This window comes from Sphaerodactylus townsendi, linkage group LG07, assembly GCF_021028975.2.
Source record: "Sphaerodactylus townsendi isolate TG3544 linkage group LG07, MPM_Stown_v2.3, whole genome shotgun sequence".
Taxonomy (NCBI): Eukaryota; Metazoa; Chordata; class Lepidosauria; order Squamata; family Sphaerodactylidae; genus Sphaerodactylus; species Sphaerodactylus townsendi.
This window is the reverse complement of record NC_059431.1, coordinates 80,458,891-80,477,415: the sequence shown is the minus strand read 5'-3', so window position 1 is coordinate 80,477,415 and position 18,525 is coordinate 80,458,891. Positions and strand designations below refer to the sequence as shown.

At 46.8% G+C, this 18,525-nt stretch overlaps 1 protein-coding gene across 1 annotated transcript in view; it reads right to left on the bottom strand.

The window, feature by feature from the left end:
* Positions 1-18,140, bottom strand: part of LOC125437011 (E3 ubiquitin-protein ligase UHRF2-like) — a 63,743-nt gene extending 45,603 nt beyond the window's left edge. The window contains exon 1 of the mRNA XM_048504382.1: positions 17,987-18,140. Within this exon, the coding sequence (XP_048360339.1) occupies positions 17,987-18,139 (153 nt within the window). The 5' untranslated portion in view covers position 18,140. The remainder of the gene's footprint in view (positions 1-17,986) is intronic.
* Between the last annotated feature and the right edge of the window lie 385 nt (positions 18,141-18,525).

Genomic DNA, 18,525 nt, shown 5'->3' with positions numbered 1-18,525 from the left:
GCACCAACACTGTGTTAACCTACTCTAACTAAGAGAAAAAACTCTAACATTGCGAACATGGAAGGAACCAAAAACTCTAGATTCAAAAAACTGGATTAACTAACTCCCTGCAGACAAAATTGCTATTTCAGGGCGATAGTCCAGACTACCGGGAGCATATTATCAGAGGAGAACGAGAACAGGGAGGGCCAAGATGGCCTTCACCACCCGAGAGAAGACCCATTCACGGTGAGTATCCAATGGGTCGTTCTCTAGGGTGGTTCCGGCCATCTTGATGGGACTCTCCAAGCAGTACCCCAATAGGGTGGGTTCCGTTAGTCTCCAATAATATGCTCCAGGACCCTTCTGCCGAAGGAAGCCTGGACAGCGTCCAAAGACGTCAGCCTATAGTGTCTGACAAAAGATGACGGGGACGCCCAAGTGGCAGCCCTACATATCTGGTCTATGGGAACCTGCTTGACTAGGGCTGCATTAGCTGCTGCACTTCTAGTAGAGTGGGCCGTGATCCCACTCGGCACCGGCAGATTATTAGCCTTGTGTGCCTCGATAATGCAGGCTTTGATATTAGAGCTAATGGCAGCAGCTGACATCGCTTCCCCCAATTTGGGGGGAACCACATTGACAAAAAGAGCTTCAGATTTCCTAAGCTGTTCAGTGCGTATAAGGAACGCTTTTAGCGTCCGTCGTACGTCCAAACAATGCCAGAGGCGCTCCCTGGGGTGAGAAGGCTTGGGACAAAAGTTAGGCAACACGACCTCCTGTCTCAGGTGGAATTCTGAGGCGACCTTAGGCCGGAAGGTCGGGTCCAACTTCAAGACTACCCTGTCGGGGAAAAACTGGCAAAGGTTGGGGTTGACGGAAAGGGCCCTAAGCTCCGACACGCGTCGGGCGGAAGTAATGGCCACCAAAAAAAGGAGCTTCATGCGCAACCAGCGGAGATGAACGGACTGGACCGGCTCAAAAGGCGACTTGGTGAGCGCGTCCAGCACCGCGTGGAGGCGCCAGGAGGGGAAACGATGGACGGTTGGAGCCTGCGACTGTTTCACCCCTTTCAGGAACTGGAGAACGTCCGGATGGCGGCTAATGGAAACATCACCCACAGATGGAAGAACTGTGGCTAGCGCTGCGATCTGCCGCCTCAGAGTGGAGGAGCGGAGGCCTCCAGCGAAACCGTCCTGTAGGAAGGCCAAAACGGAAGAAATAGAAGGAACCTCTGGATCGACCTGCTTTCTCCTACACCACCTAGCAAACGCCTTCCAAGATGAGTTATAAATCCCGATGGTGGACCTACGTCTGGCTGCCACCATAGTGTCCACCACCGCCTCGGAGTAGCCCTTGCTAATCAACCCCCTCCGCTCAAGAGCCATGCAGTCAGCTTGAGCCACCCTGGATCCGGGTGGAGAAGGGGCCCTTGTGACAGCAGATCTTGAGTGACTGGAAGAAGGAACGGTGGCGTTATGAAGAGTTTCTGAAGCATGGAGTACCACGACCTCCTGGGCCAGTTCGGTGCCACCAGAATGATTTCCCTCCCCTCCTCCTGGACTCTCCGAAGCAACCTGTGCAGCAGGGCTAGGGGAGGGAAAGCATAGAGGAGACCGGTCGGCCAATGAGCTGACAGAGCATCCATGGCGGTCGCTTGAGGGTGGAAGAAGCGAGTGATGAAGACGCTGATCTGCGCGTTCAGGTGAGTGGCGAACAGGTCTATCACCGGCCTTCCGAATCTGGACACGATTTGACTGAAGACCTGAGGCTTGAGCCTCCATTCGGCATTCGACAACCTTGTCCGACTGAGCCAGTCCGCCTCCGTGTTGAGGCACCCCCGAACATGTTCCGCCTTCAGGGAGGTCAGGTTTGCTTCCGCCCACTGCAGGACCCGGTAGGCCTCCCTGTGGAGCTGGGAGGATCGGGACCCCCCCTGATGATTTAGATAACATTTGGAAGAAACGTTGTCGGTGTGCACCACAACATGTCGGTGTAGAATACTGGCTCTGAAGGACCGAAGGGCTAGGAGTATGGCCTTGATTTCCAGGACATTGATGGGTAGAGACGCCTGAGAGGGGGTCCAGAGACCCTGGGCAAACTGTTGGTTCAACTTGGCCCCCCACCCCCTGAGGCTGGCGTCGGTGAAGATGTGAAGTTGCTGCCGAGCCGCAAACACCTTCCCCCCGCTCAGATTGCTCGCTGAAGTCCACCAGCTGAGACTGGCCCGCGCTGAGGGCGACAGGGGGAGCACTCGGTCTTTCCTCCGGATGATGCGCGACGCATGCGGACGCAGTAGAGCCTGAAGAGGCCGAGCATGGGCCCTGCCCCATTGGATGAGGTCTATGGTGGACATCAGGAGCCCTAACAGGCTGGCAAGCTGGAGCAGGGTCGTGGATCTGACCCGTAGCACCCTGAAACAAAACTCCTGGATCTTTTTCACCTTGGCTGGAGGCACGAAGAGGGTGCAGGAGGAGGTATCTATCAGAGCACCAAGGTGCTCCATCCTCTGGGCGGGGGTGACAGAGCTCTTGCTCAGGTTGACGACAAAACCATGGTTCGACGGCGTTCTCCGCACCGAATCGACATCCCTGGACGCTTGCGCTCTGGACCTGGACCGAAGGAGAAGGTCGTCCAGATAGGGGTGGATGTGGACCCCCTGGCTGCGCAGGAGGGCTATCGGAGCGACCAAAACCTTGGTAAACACCCGGGGCGCAGTCGCCAGGCCGAAGGGAAGAGCCACGTATTGGAAATGTAGATTTCCCAGAGCGAAACGAAGGAAGCGGGAGTGTGGGGGGCAAATTGGGATGTGCAGGTATGCATCCTTCAGGTCGAGAGAAGTCAGGAAATCGCCCTGTTGAATCGCCGCTACAGTCGATCTGAGCGTCTCCATGCGGAAGCGAAACTTGCGAAGGAAACGATTCACGTGACGGAGATTGAGGATGGCCCTGGAGTCCCCGTTCTTTTTGGGGACAGTGAAAAAATGGGAGTAGACCCCCACTCCCTCCTGGCCAAAGGGCACTGGTTCGACTGCTCGGATGGAAAGCAGGTGAGAAATCGCTGACTTCAACCTGGCGACCTTTTCCGGTTTCAAACTGATGGGTGAGGGGAGGAACCGGTCCCGTGGCAAGCAGCGGAACTCTAAGGAGTAGCCGGAGGAAACGATCTCCTGAATCCATTGGTCGGTGAAAGGGGCCGTCCATTGATGTTGGAAGTGTCGAAGCCGGCCTCCTATCGGTATGTCGGGGCAGTCATGCCTTGTTGCCCTGGGCAAGGTCAGGGCGGAAGGACTTTCCTCCTCTGACGTGTCCTCTGAAGTCCTGTCGTTTCCGAAAGGAACTCTGACCCTGCCAGGTGGACCGTCTACCTACCCGTTGCGGCCGAAAGGACGACCGAAAGGACCGAAAGGCTGGCTTGTGGGCGAACCTGGGCTTGTCAGCTCTGACGTAGCGGGGCATAGTCTTTTTTCGGTCCTTTGTTTCCACCAGGATCTTTTCCAATTCAGAGCCAAAGAGAATGCCGGCCTGGTAATCGTAGCTGGCGACCACCGTCTTGGAGAGGCTGTCAGCCTGCCAAGGCTTGAGCCAAACCAGGTGCCTGGTGACTGCCGCCGATGCCATGATGCGCGACGAGGTCAAAAAAGCGTCAAGAGTGGAATCCGCGAGGAAGGACACGGCCATAATCACTCTTTCAACACTCTCACGAATACCCTGGTCCTGGGGCGGGATGATGGCCAACAGCCGTTTCAGCCAGACCAGGGTGGCTCTGGCCACCGTAGCCGAAGGAGCTAGGATCCTGGCAGCCATGGCGGAGCCCTCATGGACCCTACGTAAGCTAGCCTCAGCTTTTCTGTCAACAGGGTCCCTAATGCTGCCCTCCCCATCCCTGTGCACTAGGCCCCCTGAATGCAGGGCAGTGACAGGACCATCTACAAGCGGGGTTTTAATGAGGCCGTGAAGATGTCCTGGGGCAAGGTATAACTTGTTAAAAACAGAAGGAAAGCCCTTATTTGAGGCTGGATTAATCCACTCCTTTCTGAATTTACGCTCGAAGAATTCAGGTAGCGGAAAAAATTTGGCCACCTCATCCTCCGCGGGGAAGGATGAGGTCAGCCCCTTAGGGCACCCCTTGATGGGTTTGGAGGGCTGGGTGGAGTTCGGGTCCTCAGCGTCCTCTGGGTCGTGTAACGCCAAAGCGGAAATGGTTTTCGCGAGCAAAGTAGGGAGCTGCTCAACTTTAAAGAGCCGGTGACTTTGGTCTGTTGGCTCAGGGGCAGGGGGCTCTGGGTCAGAAAAATGATCCGATCCTGACAGTTCCCCCTCACTAATGTCACTGATGTCAGAACCATAAGGGAGGGCTAACCAGTCTCTGTCTGATCTTCTGGGAGACCTAGGGGATCTGTCTCTGTGGCGCGCCCTCTCCTTTCCCAGGGAAGGGGGGGGAATCTGATGCAAAACCTGCTCCCTAATGGAGGAGTGCATCAATGCCACTAACTGCCGAGGGGAAAACTGGCTCCAATCATTGGGAATATCCTCCCCCCGTGTGGATGGGCCCGGTACCGCCAAATCCTGCCCATAAAGATCGAAGTCCCTCAAGTCGGTGCATCTGCGTCGAGAAGGATCGGCCAGGCTGTCCGCTGCGCGGGCGGAGGAAACGGCAGAGTCGATGCGGCGCGGCCCTCCTTCGGCGGGATGAGTTCCCGCGTCTTTTTCCCTGCCGCGGCTGCTGCCTGCTAGTTCTTGGCGGCCCGTACACGGGCCGGCTGAACTTGCGCGCCTCGTTCCTCTCTCCCCTGGTGAGCGGGAGGCGTTGCGCTGACGGGCCCGATGGCCAGTCATCGAGGCGCGGGTCTGCTCCGCTCGCTCGGCACCGCCGCTACGGGGGGGGGGCGAGCGCAAAGCCCGGGCCGCTGCCCTGGTGTTTTCTGCAGTGGATCTGCAGAAGCCCTCCCTGGGCGGGGAAAAAGGCGCCGTGGCCATGGCCCCTGAGGGCAAGAAAAAACTCCTCCGCTGAGGTAAAAAACTGGAGACGGAGGGAAGGACAAACGGGGAAAAAACTCACAATCCACGAAGGGAAGGAATACACAAGAAATCCACAGAAAAGAAGGGACGAAGAAAAACTGCAAGGAGCCTGACGAAATTGCTGCTCTAACTAGCGTAGGCAGGAAGATACTGGGTTTTGGCGCCAACAGGAAGTCACCAAAAGCTCTTCCTGCCTGACTAGCGATTGGTAAAGAAGTACAACCCATCAAGATGGCCGGAACCACCCTAGAGAAGCATGCTTTTACCTTCTCCGCAAGTCTTTTATCAAATATTTATTAACTTTTACCAAATATTTATTAACTTTTATCATATTTTTAACCTTCTGCCGTTTCTCATAATAATTCCATCAAGCTTGAATAAGTTGCTCTAAATGTTTTGAATTCCTCCAAATTGGAATGAGCTTGCATCTCAACGCTGCTGAGCAGTTTTTAGTTAGTAAATTACTCCAGCTGTAGTTAAGTGCGAGGGTTTTTTTTTGCTGTTTATGTGATTTTTTAAAAATCCTACTCCTAAACAGTTCCGGGATGGGGAAGCACTCAGGTTGGGAATCCACATTAGGGAAGTTCTGCTTGCTTCCTTTAGGTCTTCCCTTAATAGATTTGCCCGCTTCTGTGGAGTCCCCCAAGGGGTCCAGATCAAACTCTGGATCTTGAAGATCCAGAGCAACTATGGCCTTGGTAATTAGAAAAGGCAGGTCATTTAGCTTAAAGAAGTGTGGAGCCTGATCAGCAGAGTCTGGGGGATTCTCCTCTGAGTCAGAAAAATGGTTAGCCCAATCTCCTCCCATCCCTTCACTCCACTGTTCCTCTTCTGGGAAGGCTACTGGATTCCTGTGAGAAGGTATCCTTCCTTCCAAGTTACCCACGGAGGATGACCTGGACCTCGATCTAGTAGGGAGAGAGCCTCCTGGAAGAACTGCTTGGTAAAGCTCCCTGGTGAGAGGATTCAACTACCTTCTTCACTATTCTCATTAGCAAGGCTACAAAGTCGTTGGGGGGAAACCCTGCCATCTCTGGCCAGAGGTCTCACTGGAGCTGTGAGTGACTTCCTATGCATCAGGCTCCCCCTGCTGCAAATGGATCTTGCCTGTTCTCGGCATTGTCCTCCGATGGGACATAGGGGCTGGGGAAGCTCAGCCACTGGTGCAGCTTGCCTGTTGTCGGTGCTTGCGTTCCCTTGCAGCATTTCTCCATTTTGCGCTTCTTCTTCTTCTTTTTCTGCAGTCTGGTCGCTCTAGCCACGATCAGCTGGCTGACTTCCTGGAGCTCTGTTGCCCTGGCCTCGGTCGGCTGGATCCTGGTTGCTCTGCCCTCGGCCAACCAGACGGCCTCCTTGGGCTCAGTTGCCCTGCCCTCAGTCAGCCAAGCAGCCTCCTGGGGGGGAATTATTGCCCTCCTCTGGGTCAGCCATGCAGTTTCCTGAGGGGGATAGCTGTTTTCGGGCCCTTGTGGCTTTTGCAGCACTCCTGGAGAAGCTTTCCGTTTGAGGAGAAAATGAGGCAGCCATTTTGTCTATCTAGTGAAAAGGGTGTCAAAAGATTGAACAACCTTCTCTATCCCCTATCCCCTTAAAATAACACTAAGGGAAGGGTAAACATCACCAAAAATGGAAGGATAGACAACGAGAAAGACATGGCACACAGCAAACCAGACAAACATTTTCTAACACAACGATAAAGCACCAATCGCTAAGGAGCCACTGTAGTTCCATGCACTCCCATACGAGGCAGGAAAAATACTGGCTAAAATGGAGTCCGCTGGCAAGACAAGAAGTTGGAAAAAAGTAGTTCCTGCCTCCCAGAGAACAGAGTATGAAACACCCATCAAGATGTCCTCCACCTCCAGGAGAACAAATAGTCTAACTCTACACATTTTCAGACACTTTTCTCGGAAGGGGGTAGGTGCAAGAACCATTAATTAAAGTAAGCAAAATCTTTGTTTAGATCAAGAAAGTGAAATGTGCTTCTAGTACTTATTAGGTCTCAATTCTGTTACCCCTCCTTCTTCTACCCAAAGCAAATCCCAGCACTGGCTTGCTTTCCCTTTCCTTAGTTGAAGATCCTATCCCATCTGCAGAGTGAAAGAGACCAACTGGGCACAGAAGGAATATGCAAGTCTAAAACCAACTTTCTAAACTGAACACAAAATATCCACAGACAGTTGCTGCCTATGCCCTCACCATGCAAAAAATAGTGAACCGATGACTTTTTAGTCTAGGGAATATTTATTTTGAAGAAGTTTATGCTTCCTCTGCAGAAACCTGCCAAAGGCAGCTTTCACATAAAAACAAAACGTTAAAAGATACTGACTAAATTTTTGCATCAAAAACTCACGGCATTATTTAAAAAGAGATCATAATACAGCTTAACATAAGTTAAGTTTAAACAGCTTAAAATAAGTTAAAACACTGAAAATAAGTGTTAAAATTAACAGCATAAAATAAGTTTCAAGACTAAAATAGTTATTAAAAGATCAACCCCATTAATTAAAATCTTGGGCAAATAGGTTTTGGTTGGTGCCTAAAGGAAAGCAACAAAGGTACTAGAGAAGGCCAGAATCGAAATACATTATGAGAAAGTGTTTCTTTTTTTAAGGTACCGTATATACTCATGTATAAGTCGACCTGCATATAAGTCGAGACACCTAATTTTACCACAAAAAACTGGGAAAACGTATTGACTCGCCTATAAGTCGAGGATGGGAAATGTAGCAGCTACTGGTAAATTTCAAAAATAAAAATAGATACCAATAAAATTACATTAATTGAGGCATCGGTAGGTAGAATGTTTTTGAATATTTATTTCAAAGAAAAACAGTAAACCAGCTCTGTAAGTGGAAAAGGGAGTCAACAAAAGCAATATGGTCTCAACAATAACTTTAAAAGTACAAAAACCTTAGCTCAACCAGCAACCAAGCCATAACACAAGAGTTAAAATCCTTCAAAACTGGATTTTTGGTCAGGGGAGGAATATTTATGTTAGCAGTACCAACATTTCAGAGTATCTTTAGGAGACCCTCCTGATGATACCACCCAGGTTTGGTGCAGTTTGGTTCAGGGGGTCCAAAGTTATGGATCCTCAAAATGTAGCCCCATCTGGTATTAGCTTCCATAGGAAACAATGGGGGATGGAGCACCCTCTTTGGGGGTCCATAACTTTGGACCCCTTGAACCAAACTTTACCAAACTTGGGTGGTATCATCAGGAGTGTCACCGCTAGCCTAAAAACTGCGCCCCCTGGCAGCCAACAAAGTAAAAACCCTAAAATATTTTTAAAATACAGCTGACTCGTGTATAAGTCGAGGGGGGCTATATGGTATTTGAAACATCCTAAACACACTGTCTGCTCGTTCTCTACTAGTACTTCTGCCATACAAAAGTGTTCCCAAAAACCATTTACTTAGAAATGGGTCCCCCTACTTGCATCCAAATTTCAGCTTTGGCAAACAATCCTCAAATAACACCTGAAAAATCCCCTAAAACATAAATCTGTTGAATCCAAATATTTTCATGTGGTGGTTGTCTCTTGCCTGTGTGTGAGAAAGGAGAGGAATTTGGATTTATACCCTGCCTTTATCTCCTGTAAGGAGACTCAAAGCAGCTTTCAAACTCCCTTCCCTTTCTCGTTCTCCAACATACACTTTATGAGGTAGGTAGGGCTGAGAGAGCTCCGAAGAATGTGATTAGCCAAGAACAGTGACTAGCACAGCAGGCTGCGTGTACAGGAACAGGGAAACAAATCCAATTCACCAGATAAGAGTCGGCCACTCATGTGGATAAGCAGCAAATCAAACCAGGTTCTCAAGATTAGAGTCCACCTCCTCTTAACTACTAACCTCACTGGCTCTCAAAGATGGCCATTCAAAAGTAATACTGACGAATTATTTAAATTGACCACCCAATAAAGATGCAAGTACACAGAAATGAGTAGACCATCAATAATTTAGTAAGAAGTCTTCAGTTTCAGATAAAGACCACCACCCTCCCAGGTTCTTACAACAAACAATATTTATTGCCATTATCTTCCTTAGTGTGTTATACAAACCACCATTCTGAATAATGCTTACAGGGTAGGATAGGGGGCACTGGAGAGGAGTTTATGGAACCAAAGGGGCAGTGTGCCTGGAGGTTTGGGAACCACTCTCTAGATGCCAAAAAAGTTTCTAGACCTTGAGGAACAAAGCTGCCAGCTAATGTAAAAGAGGCCAGCTAATGTAAAATACCAACCTAATAAAATCTGACAATTATGAATTACAGTGAATATAGTACTATTTGCCACAAGCACTAGGTAGCAGTGTCCAATGCTAGTTATCCTCACGTAGGGAAGTCAGCCCCAGTATTACAACACATCTACTGGCTCTAATGCTAGATGGAAGATATTGCATATATCCTCCCCCTATTAAGAGAAAGCTATACACGTCTTGCTGGATTAGATGGTCCATTTAGTCCACCAACCTGTTTCACAGAACAACCAATCAGGTAACCTGGAGGACCAACAAATAGGCCACAGTCATCCAGCACAGGTATTCAGAGGTTTTCTGCCTCTGAAAATTGAGTTTCCCTTACATCATTATAGCTAATAGTCATTGATGGTCTATATTCCATGAATCTAACTCACTCTTAAAGACATCCAAGCTAGAGACCATCGCTATGACTACTGTAGAGCATTTCACAATTGAATTACCCATCAAGTAGAGAAGTACTGCCTCCTATTTGGGTGCCCCCAAGTTATAGTACTATGGGTGAGGGAGAAAAGGCTTTCAAACCACTTTGCCTAATTCTATAAACCTCTATCATGCCCATCCACACACACCCCTTGCTCCAGCGTGGAAGAGAGAAGCACTTTCAATCATAGGAAGAAAATTGAAGCAAAGTCTACTACTGCCTTTGTTTTCACCATGCTGTACCCACCTTTGTTGGCAGCAAAGAATATCTCAATTCCAAATAAAAAAATTGTTCATTTATTCAAATGCATTTATGTTTACACAGTATAATTACATCTTATCATTCAGTTGTTAATTAGCACAAGTGTTATTGATAAAACACATTTTTCATATGTTTAATGACATTGTTACAACTGCCAAATATTCAACTCTAAAATACGAGGATTTTTTTCCTATAAAAGTTCGAGATTGGTGTAATTATTTTGCTGCTTCCGCCATGATTTAACTGCCTGAACAGCAAACCTGTTGCAACAATAAGTACTTCTTCCAGCAAGGAAGTGATATGCTAGGCAGAAATAAAAGCTGTTTTGGGTAGCCACATTCTCCTGGATCCTGTTTGCCTAGCCGTAGCCTTTATACCTACAACCCAAAATAATAGACCAAGAAACCCCAAAACAAGTAAATACAAATGTTCTGAGAAGAGGCTGATCCAATGACTCAAGCCCAGAGAGATCTTGCTACATTTACAATCTGTTAGTTTTAGTCATAGCCAAAACATAACATATAAATAACATTAAAAACCTTTTAAGGGGAGCATTAGCAAGTCTTCATATATTTAAGTGGAGCCTAACAAATACCTTACACTGAAATATATATTTCAAAGAGCCCCAAAGCATATAATTCCACAGAAAAATTAAGTCACTCAATCCTACATGCAGCTGTTTCAAATCAGAACTGTATCACACAGTATGCAGCACAAAATATGCATATACCACAACACACACTCAGACTGAGATGCTAGGAAATCTGGACTCCTTGCTGTTTGGAACTATGACAAGCAAGCTTTTTGTACTCTTATTCTCAGGCATATGGTCACACATTCACGTATGAAACAGCACAAAACAGCTTCCCACACAATCCAAAATATCTGCACAAACCACACAACTCAGGTAGCACAGATAATCGATTAAAAGAGCCTGGTTCTTAGGGGACATACACTGTCATCACCAATTAAAGAAAAATGGAATCAAACTGCATCACTCATACTCATCCCTTGTGGTATCCCACCCCTAAGCATTTTCCAAGTGTAAAGTTAGAATGCAAGTATTGTTGAAAGCTTTCACGGCAAGAATTAAATGGATGTTGTGGGTTTTCTGGGCCGTGTGCCCCTGGTCTGGTAGTTTTTGCTCCTAATGATTTGCCAGCATCTATGGTTGGCAGGACCGGAGCAAGGGAGAACTGCGCCCAGCCACGCCCCCGAGCGCACCCAGTGCATCACGCTCCCCTGCCCTCTTGGCACTACACCACTGATGGTTGGTGTAACAAAGCACCCCCTAGTCTTAGAGGGTATGGCTCTCTCACACACAAGCATCTGCCAACTGCCTATGCCCTGAGGGAAATTTTTCCCTCCAAAATCTCTAAGTGACCAAACAGCTCTGATTGAGCAACTTTTTAATAGAACAAAAATTTTAGTAATGTGGCGAGGATGCTTAAGAGTTTATATTTCTCCTTCAGTTTTCCCACACACACACACACACACACACACACACACACACTTAAGAAGCCATCTAAATAGTATTTAGCTGCTCTTCCAGGTCACTTGTCTTTTAGGCAGCATGAAAAAAAACCTAAAATTACCTGTGTCTTTCTGTCACAAAGTAAATAAAGAAATGGCACCAGAGGATTATAAAATTGAACGCAAAAATTGAAAGATTTTATTTACAGGAACAAGTTTAAAAGTGATAATCTAGCAAAGAATTAAGGAGGAAAAATATATAGGTACAAAGGAAGCTGATTTTAGAGAAGTTGCTATGTACAAGACTTTGTTTAGTAACTTATCCAGTTGATACAAATTACAGACTTTGTGATTTCCTGATGATACTGTCACTTTGCCACAAGATAAAATTAATCTGTTACTTCAATATAGTTGTTACAGAGTTCAGTTTGGCGATCTAGCCCTTTTTCTTAAAATCATACTTTTTATTCTCAGGTAAGTACAACACATACAGTTTTTTGGACACTAATACAAACTCTCCCTTAGAGTGTCTCTTTCGCATGATGCTTAGAAGGATGGCCACTCTCCTTGAGGAAGCTCCAATCCTCTCTATATAACTCCCCTTTCTCTCAGAAGTTTCACTGCTTCATATTTGAGTGGGGTTCTCATCAGAGAAAAAAATCACCATGGCACCAGTGTGATTAATCAGTGTTACTGTGCTACCTTTAACTCCAGGAGCTCTGGTACAGATTCCTTTACTGAACACTGCCCTTCCTGGCACTTAATTCAGAGAAGCACAGCTCACTCTGAACTGGCCCTCCACTTCCAGAGAACAAGAGCTCCTAAGTGCTTGGGTACGTTACAGTTGGCATCTCAGCAGGCATGTCATAGACATCTTACCATAGCATGCCTCTGAAGATGCCAACCATAAATGCGGGCAAAATGTTAGCAGCAAAATTTACTACACCACAGCTACACAGCCCAGAAAAACCAAAACAGCTTGTTACAATGCAAGATTCTTGGGACTGAACCTGCCTTTTGTTAAGTCATTCTAAAAAATTGTCAAGATTATTAGAAGTATGAAATAACAATAATACAGTGCAATACTGGTTTCCCAATAATGCTTCTGTCTACCTTACAAAACACTGTGCCCAAGTACAACATTTGTAACTGCACACATTAAAGTTATCCAGTCACTCTCAAAGCAACAAAGACAACAAAACTGAGCTCTAAACTGAGCTTTCCCAGAATGCTGCAGATATGGAAATATATCCTGCAGGTTCAGGATTCAACAGAGGGAGAATCCTTTCCCATCCATCCATTAGAAGAACATGTGTGTAAATGAAAGGTCCCAGAAAGTACAAGTTAATTTCAAAGATGCTTAGAGAACCAAGGTTCCTTTACATAAGGAACTGAACAGCCAGGGGAATAAGGGACCGTATAAGAACATAAGAAAGACCCTGCTGGATCAGACCAGAGTCCATCTAGTCCAGTACTCTGCTACTCGTAGTGACCCACCAGATGCCTTTGGGAGCTCACATGCAGGATGTGAAAGCAATGGCCTTCTACTGCTGCTGCTCCTGAGTCTGCTAAGGATTTGCAATCTGAGATCAAGGAGGATCAAGATTGGTAGCCATACATCTACTTCTCCATAAATCTGTCCAAGCCCCTTTTAAAGCTATCCAGGTTAGTGGCCATCACCACCTCCTGTGGCAGCATATTCTAAACACCAATCATGCGTTGCGTGAAGAAATGTTTCCTTTTATTAGTCCTAATTCTTCCCCCCAGTATTTTCAATGTATGCCCCCTGGTTCTAGTATTGTGAGAAAGAGAGAAAAATTTCTCTCTGTCAACATTTTCTACCCCATGCATAATTTTATAGACTTCAATCATATCCCCCCTCAAACATCTCCTCTCCAAACAAAAGAGTCCCAAACGCTGCAACCTCTCCTCATAAGGAAGGTGCTCCAGTCCCTCAATCATCCTCGTTGCCCTTCTCTGCACTTTTTCTATCTCTTCGATATCCTTTTTGAAATGTGGAGACCAGAACATGAACACAGTACTCCAAGTGCAGTCGCACCACTGCTTTATATAAGGGCATGACAATCTTTGCAGTTTTATTATCAATTCCTTTCCTAATCATCCCCAGCATAGAGTTTGCCTTTTTCACAGCTGCCATGCATTGAGTTGACATTCCCATGGAACTATCAACTAAGATGCTCAAATCCCTTTCCTGGTCTGTGACTGATAGCACTGACCCCTGTAGCGTGTATGTCAGGGGTCTGCAACCTGCGGCTCTGGAGGCTCATGCGGCTCTTTCAGCCTTATACTGCGGCTCCACATGTCCTGGAGGTCAGAGGGTAGCGTGGGCATGTCCCTCCGCAGCAGCGCTGGAAGGAAAGGTGAATGGAGGGCTGAACCGGAGGCGGCTCTGTGCGTGAGGGCGCTGCTTTTTGCGTCCCCTCCACTCCCCTCTCCTTCTGCCATCCCCCCTCTGTTATCAACCAGTTTTTAATCCATAGGGCAACTTCCCCTCTTATTCCTTCATTGCTGAGTTTTCTCAATAGTCTCTGGTCGGGAACTTTGTCAAAAGCCTTTTGGAAATCGAAGTAGACAATGTCCACTGGTTCCCCCTTATCCTGTTTACACCCACAAAGAACTCTAGTAAGTTGGTAAGGTAGGCCTCTGCAAAAGCCATGCTGACTCTTCCTCAGCAGGTCTTGCTTTTCTACATGTTTTATAATTTTATCTTTAATGGTAGATTCTACTCATTTATTAGGAACAGATGTCAAACTGACTGGCCTGTAATTTCCTCCCCCCCCCCCCCATCCTTTGGTGTGACACTGGCCATCTTCCAGTCCAAGGATGGAGGCTGATTTCAGGGATAAGTTGCATAACTTTTCCATTAGGGTATATTGTCCTTCCAGAATAATGAGAAAAGGGGTTCAACGTTAGAGAAGAATACAGCCTTACAGCTATGAGAACTATGACAGATCAGGAGCAGCTTAGAAATGATATGGAGTTGTCTTGGAGAACACCCAGAAACAAAAAGTTGGGTTTCCATTTACTCCAACTACACTATAGTAAGAGTAGAAACTTCTTTAGTTTTCGATCAACCATCACTTTTCAATTAGTGCTGGAAGATTAATATCTTTATTACATGATAAAAGCTCAATTTTCTATCAGACTTCAAAGTAAAATGGAGTCAGTCCAAGCTCTCATGCCAAATATATGCAGACATTTATGAAACCTGCAGATATGTGGGTTTTTCGCTCAAAACCGAAAACAACTTTATATACCAGTATAGACAAAGGGAGAAGAACCTATCTCCCTACATCCTTGCTCATGGATTATAATTAACAATTCAGCAAATCTAATCTTAGAGACAAGTTAACATGATTTTGAAAAGCATTTAACGGTAATTTTAAACACTTGCCTTTTTATACTATTTAAAGTCAACCCTTCTCGCTAGGACATAAAGTGGATTACAGTACAATCAACAGGATGGGACATTCAGTAAACACTGAAATACAATTTGCAGAATTAAGCAAAAATTTAAAAAAACTGAAACAAAGCAAATTGTTACAATGATCCATTAAATTATGCCAAATTACATATGATTCTACTTGCAGCAAACTTTGCTCAGTAGTATAGATCACAGTCCCTAATAAACTATCCAAGCAACTTTGTGATATTACCCTAATATCTATGCGGAAAAGTTCTCTTTAATCATTCAGTTTTGCATAGTTTGTGGGGGCTACAATGAAGATATACATACAAGCAGTTGTTGATTCTTCCCATTTTGGCTGTCACCTGCAGAAAGTCATCCTTAGATGAACAAAGCTGATTTGATAAAGCACAGGGGGGAGGCAATCTTGCGGATATGAGGGTCCAATGCCATCAAGGGCTTTACTGTGACAGCCAATTTAAACTGAGCCCAGTTACAGATGGGATGCCAGCAAAGTAACTGCAGAATGGGAGCAAGATGCATGCACCATCCAGCTCCAGATAATAGTTGGACCACAACATTCTGCACCAACTGGAGTTTTCAAACTGATTTTGAGGGGAGACCAGGATACAGTACATTACAGTCGTCTAGTCAATGTTACCCTGGCATGGTTCCAGGTGGCCAGATCAGCTGTATCAATAGGCCACAAGTTGCTACAATACATGGTAAACTATACATTAATTGTTGCAAGAGATTTTGCTATATATTTCTAATATGAATGCAGACAGGTAGTTTCTCAAGTCATGCAAGGCAGAAACATGCCAAAATTGGTCTAAAGATGCTGCAGTTAACAACAGCAAAAAAGCAGAACCTGCCACGTGCTTACACAGGAATGGGGCCATGGCTCAGTGATAGAGAATATACCTGGCATGCAGAAGATCCCAGGTAAAATCCCTAGCTTTCCCAGTTAAAAGGATCAGGTACCAGATACTGGGAAAAGCCTCTGCTTGAGTCCCTGGAGAGTTTCTGCCAATCTGAGGAGACAGTACTGAACCTTATGGACTGATGTTCGTATTCAGTACAAGGCAGCTTCATGTGTTCACTGCTACACCATAACATGTTATGTTGGCTATCAGGAGGCTTTAAAACTAATTACAGAGTTGTCAACAAATGAACTAGGGACATGTTTACTCAAGGCTTCCTGTAATAAACTAAGTTACCCACAGACAAAAGTACAATTATAATACTACAAAGGCATTTTGCTCAATAGCTGTGCTGGAGTCAGACTTCAGAGAAGATTGCTAGGTGATCTTTGACTAATCCCTCTAAGCCTAACCTACCTCACAATGTTGTGAGGATAAAATGAAAGGGAAAGATGGAAGGATAAAGACGTATTTAACAAATTCCTTACTCTGGCCTATGCCCTAGCAGGGGTAGGGAACCTGCGGCTCTCCAGATGTTCAGGAACTACAGTTCCCATCAGCCCCTACCAGCATGGCCAATTGGCCATGCTGACAGAGGCTGATGGGAATTGTAGTTCCTGAACATCTGGAGAGCCGCAGGTTCCCTACCCCTGCGGCCTAGTGTATCACATCGCATTACTGGCTCTGTTATATTAAATGGACATATCCAAGAGTCCTTTAAATAAACTTTATGGATATGTCTGTAAGGACAGAACTGAGGAGACTCTTCAGTGACCAGTCTCTTGAGGCATTTTCTGTCTTGTTCAAGTATCTACAACATTTTTTGCCATCAAATCACAGCTGACTCATGGCAATCCTATAAGAATTTTAAGGCAACAGATGTTCAAAGGTGATTTGCCATTGCCTGCCTCCACATCATGCCCCTGTATTCCTTGGAGGTCTCCCATCCAAATGCTAGTCAAGGCCAAAGCTGAGTGTGTAACTGGCCCAAGGTCACTCACCCATCAATTTGCCATGGCAGAGTTTGGATTCAAACCTGGGTTTCCCAGACACTAGTCCAACACTTTAACCACTATACAACATTGATTCTCATCAACAACACTCTACCACTCCCTCAACTCTTTTTGCCACTGAGATGTGAGATACACACTGTTATTATTGTCAATTTCATATCTACCAATGGGGTATACATTCTGACCATTCCTCTTATGAAGCATATTTGTACCCCAATCTCATCTTCAGACTTTCAAATAAGTCATTGGGCCATAATATGTCCCCAGCCCATCAGGGTGCATTCTGCCCATTCTGTACAACTTGTAAAGCACCAGATTCCAGAGGCTATGTGGAGAATCTTATAAGACAATACCCATAATGCATATCAATTATGGAAGTTCTGGCTGACTGAAAAAGTGCAGTGACTAAACCATGTGGCAAATGTACAACAAAAGATTACATGTAGGCACAACATGTAGTCATCAAAATGAAAAAAAGGCAATCCTTTATGTTGCTTAGGAATCCCAAACACCATCTATCACTGACAATTTGGTAAAGATGCCTACATTCTTATCTGCATTTCAAGCAGCTGAAATGCCAATTCCAAAAGCAGCTACTGTATATAATGCACTGAATGATGTCTTGCTCTAAGATCCAAAACTATTATGGGCACCAAAGAAAGGCTAGCTTAGAATGCTTTCTGGCAGCGAGTATATGAGTTTCTCAAATTGCGCCCAGGCAGTACAAAGCAACGATTCTGCATGCGGTGCATCACTAAGCAAGATACAGCTGGTTCATAAAAAGGGGGGGGGGGGGGGACATGACCCAGAACAGAACTTTTCTTGGATTGGAGACACTGTGTATCAACAGTTTCTGGAGACCGTTGAACCGCCGGAAGTGGCGCCAGCCACAGGAGAGGGGGCCCGCGTTACCTGCTCTCCTGCACACATACCCCGCCCTTTTTCAAAACAAGCGTGTTTCTGAAGCTGAGTGGCAGAAAACACACGTTAGAGGCTGAGCCTCGCCAGTAAAACCAGAAATTGGAGGTGAGGCAGGAAAGGTAAAACTGCCCCTTCCCCATCATTTCCTTAACACAAAGGCATTCTGGGGCTGCCACCTCCCCCCCCCCCCCGCCAGGTAAGGTGTTTGGTAAACAAAAGGCGGGGGAGGGCAGGTGCTGAAAGGCAAAGGTCCTGAAGGGGAAGACCGGCATGTCACCGCCTCACCTGCTTGCCCCGGTAGAAAAGGCGCTGCCGGTCGGGGCTCACACGGAAGCTCTCCTGGATCTTCTCGCGGAGACTCTCGATCTTGGTGAGGCGGCTGAGGTCTTCGATGGTCCGAGTCTGGGCACCGTCGATGGTGCGGACCTGGATCCACATGGCGGGCTCCCACTCGGGATGGTGAAAGGCACCCGACCCGCAGCCAAGGGAAACGGCTTCTCACGCCTCTTTGTTTTGCGGAGGAAAACTGGCAAGGGGAAGCGAGAGCAAGAAACCCTCCTCTTCAGCCCAGGGTCCCCCGCGAAGCTCCTTCACCCCCTCCCCGCCTCCGGCTGGCCTTCCTTCCTCTCTCCCTCGGGCCCCACCAGCAAACCACGGCTCCACCCGTCCTCTCGTTTTCTGTCGCCCGTACCCAACGGCTCCAAGGGACCAGCTCCGAATGGCCGCCAGCCTCTGCTACGATACCGGGTTTGGCTCCGCTAACGGGCGCCTACGGGAGCCATGTCCTAACCCCCAGGACTGTTTACCAGGCGGCGCCGCTCTCA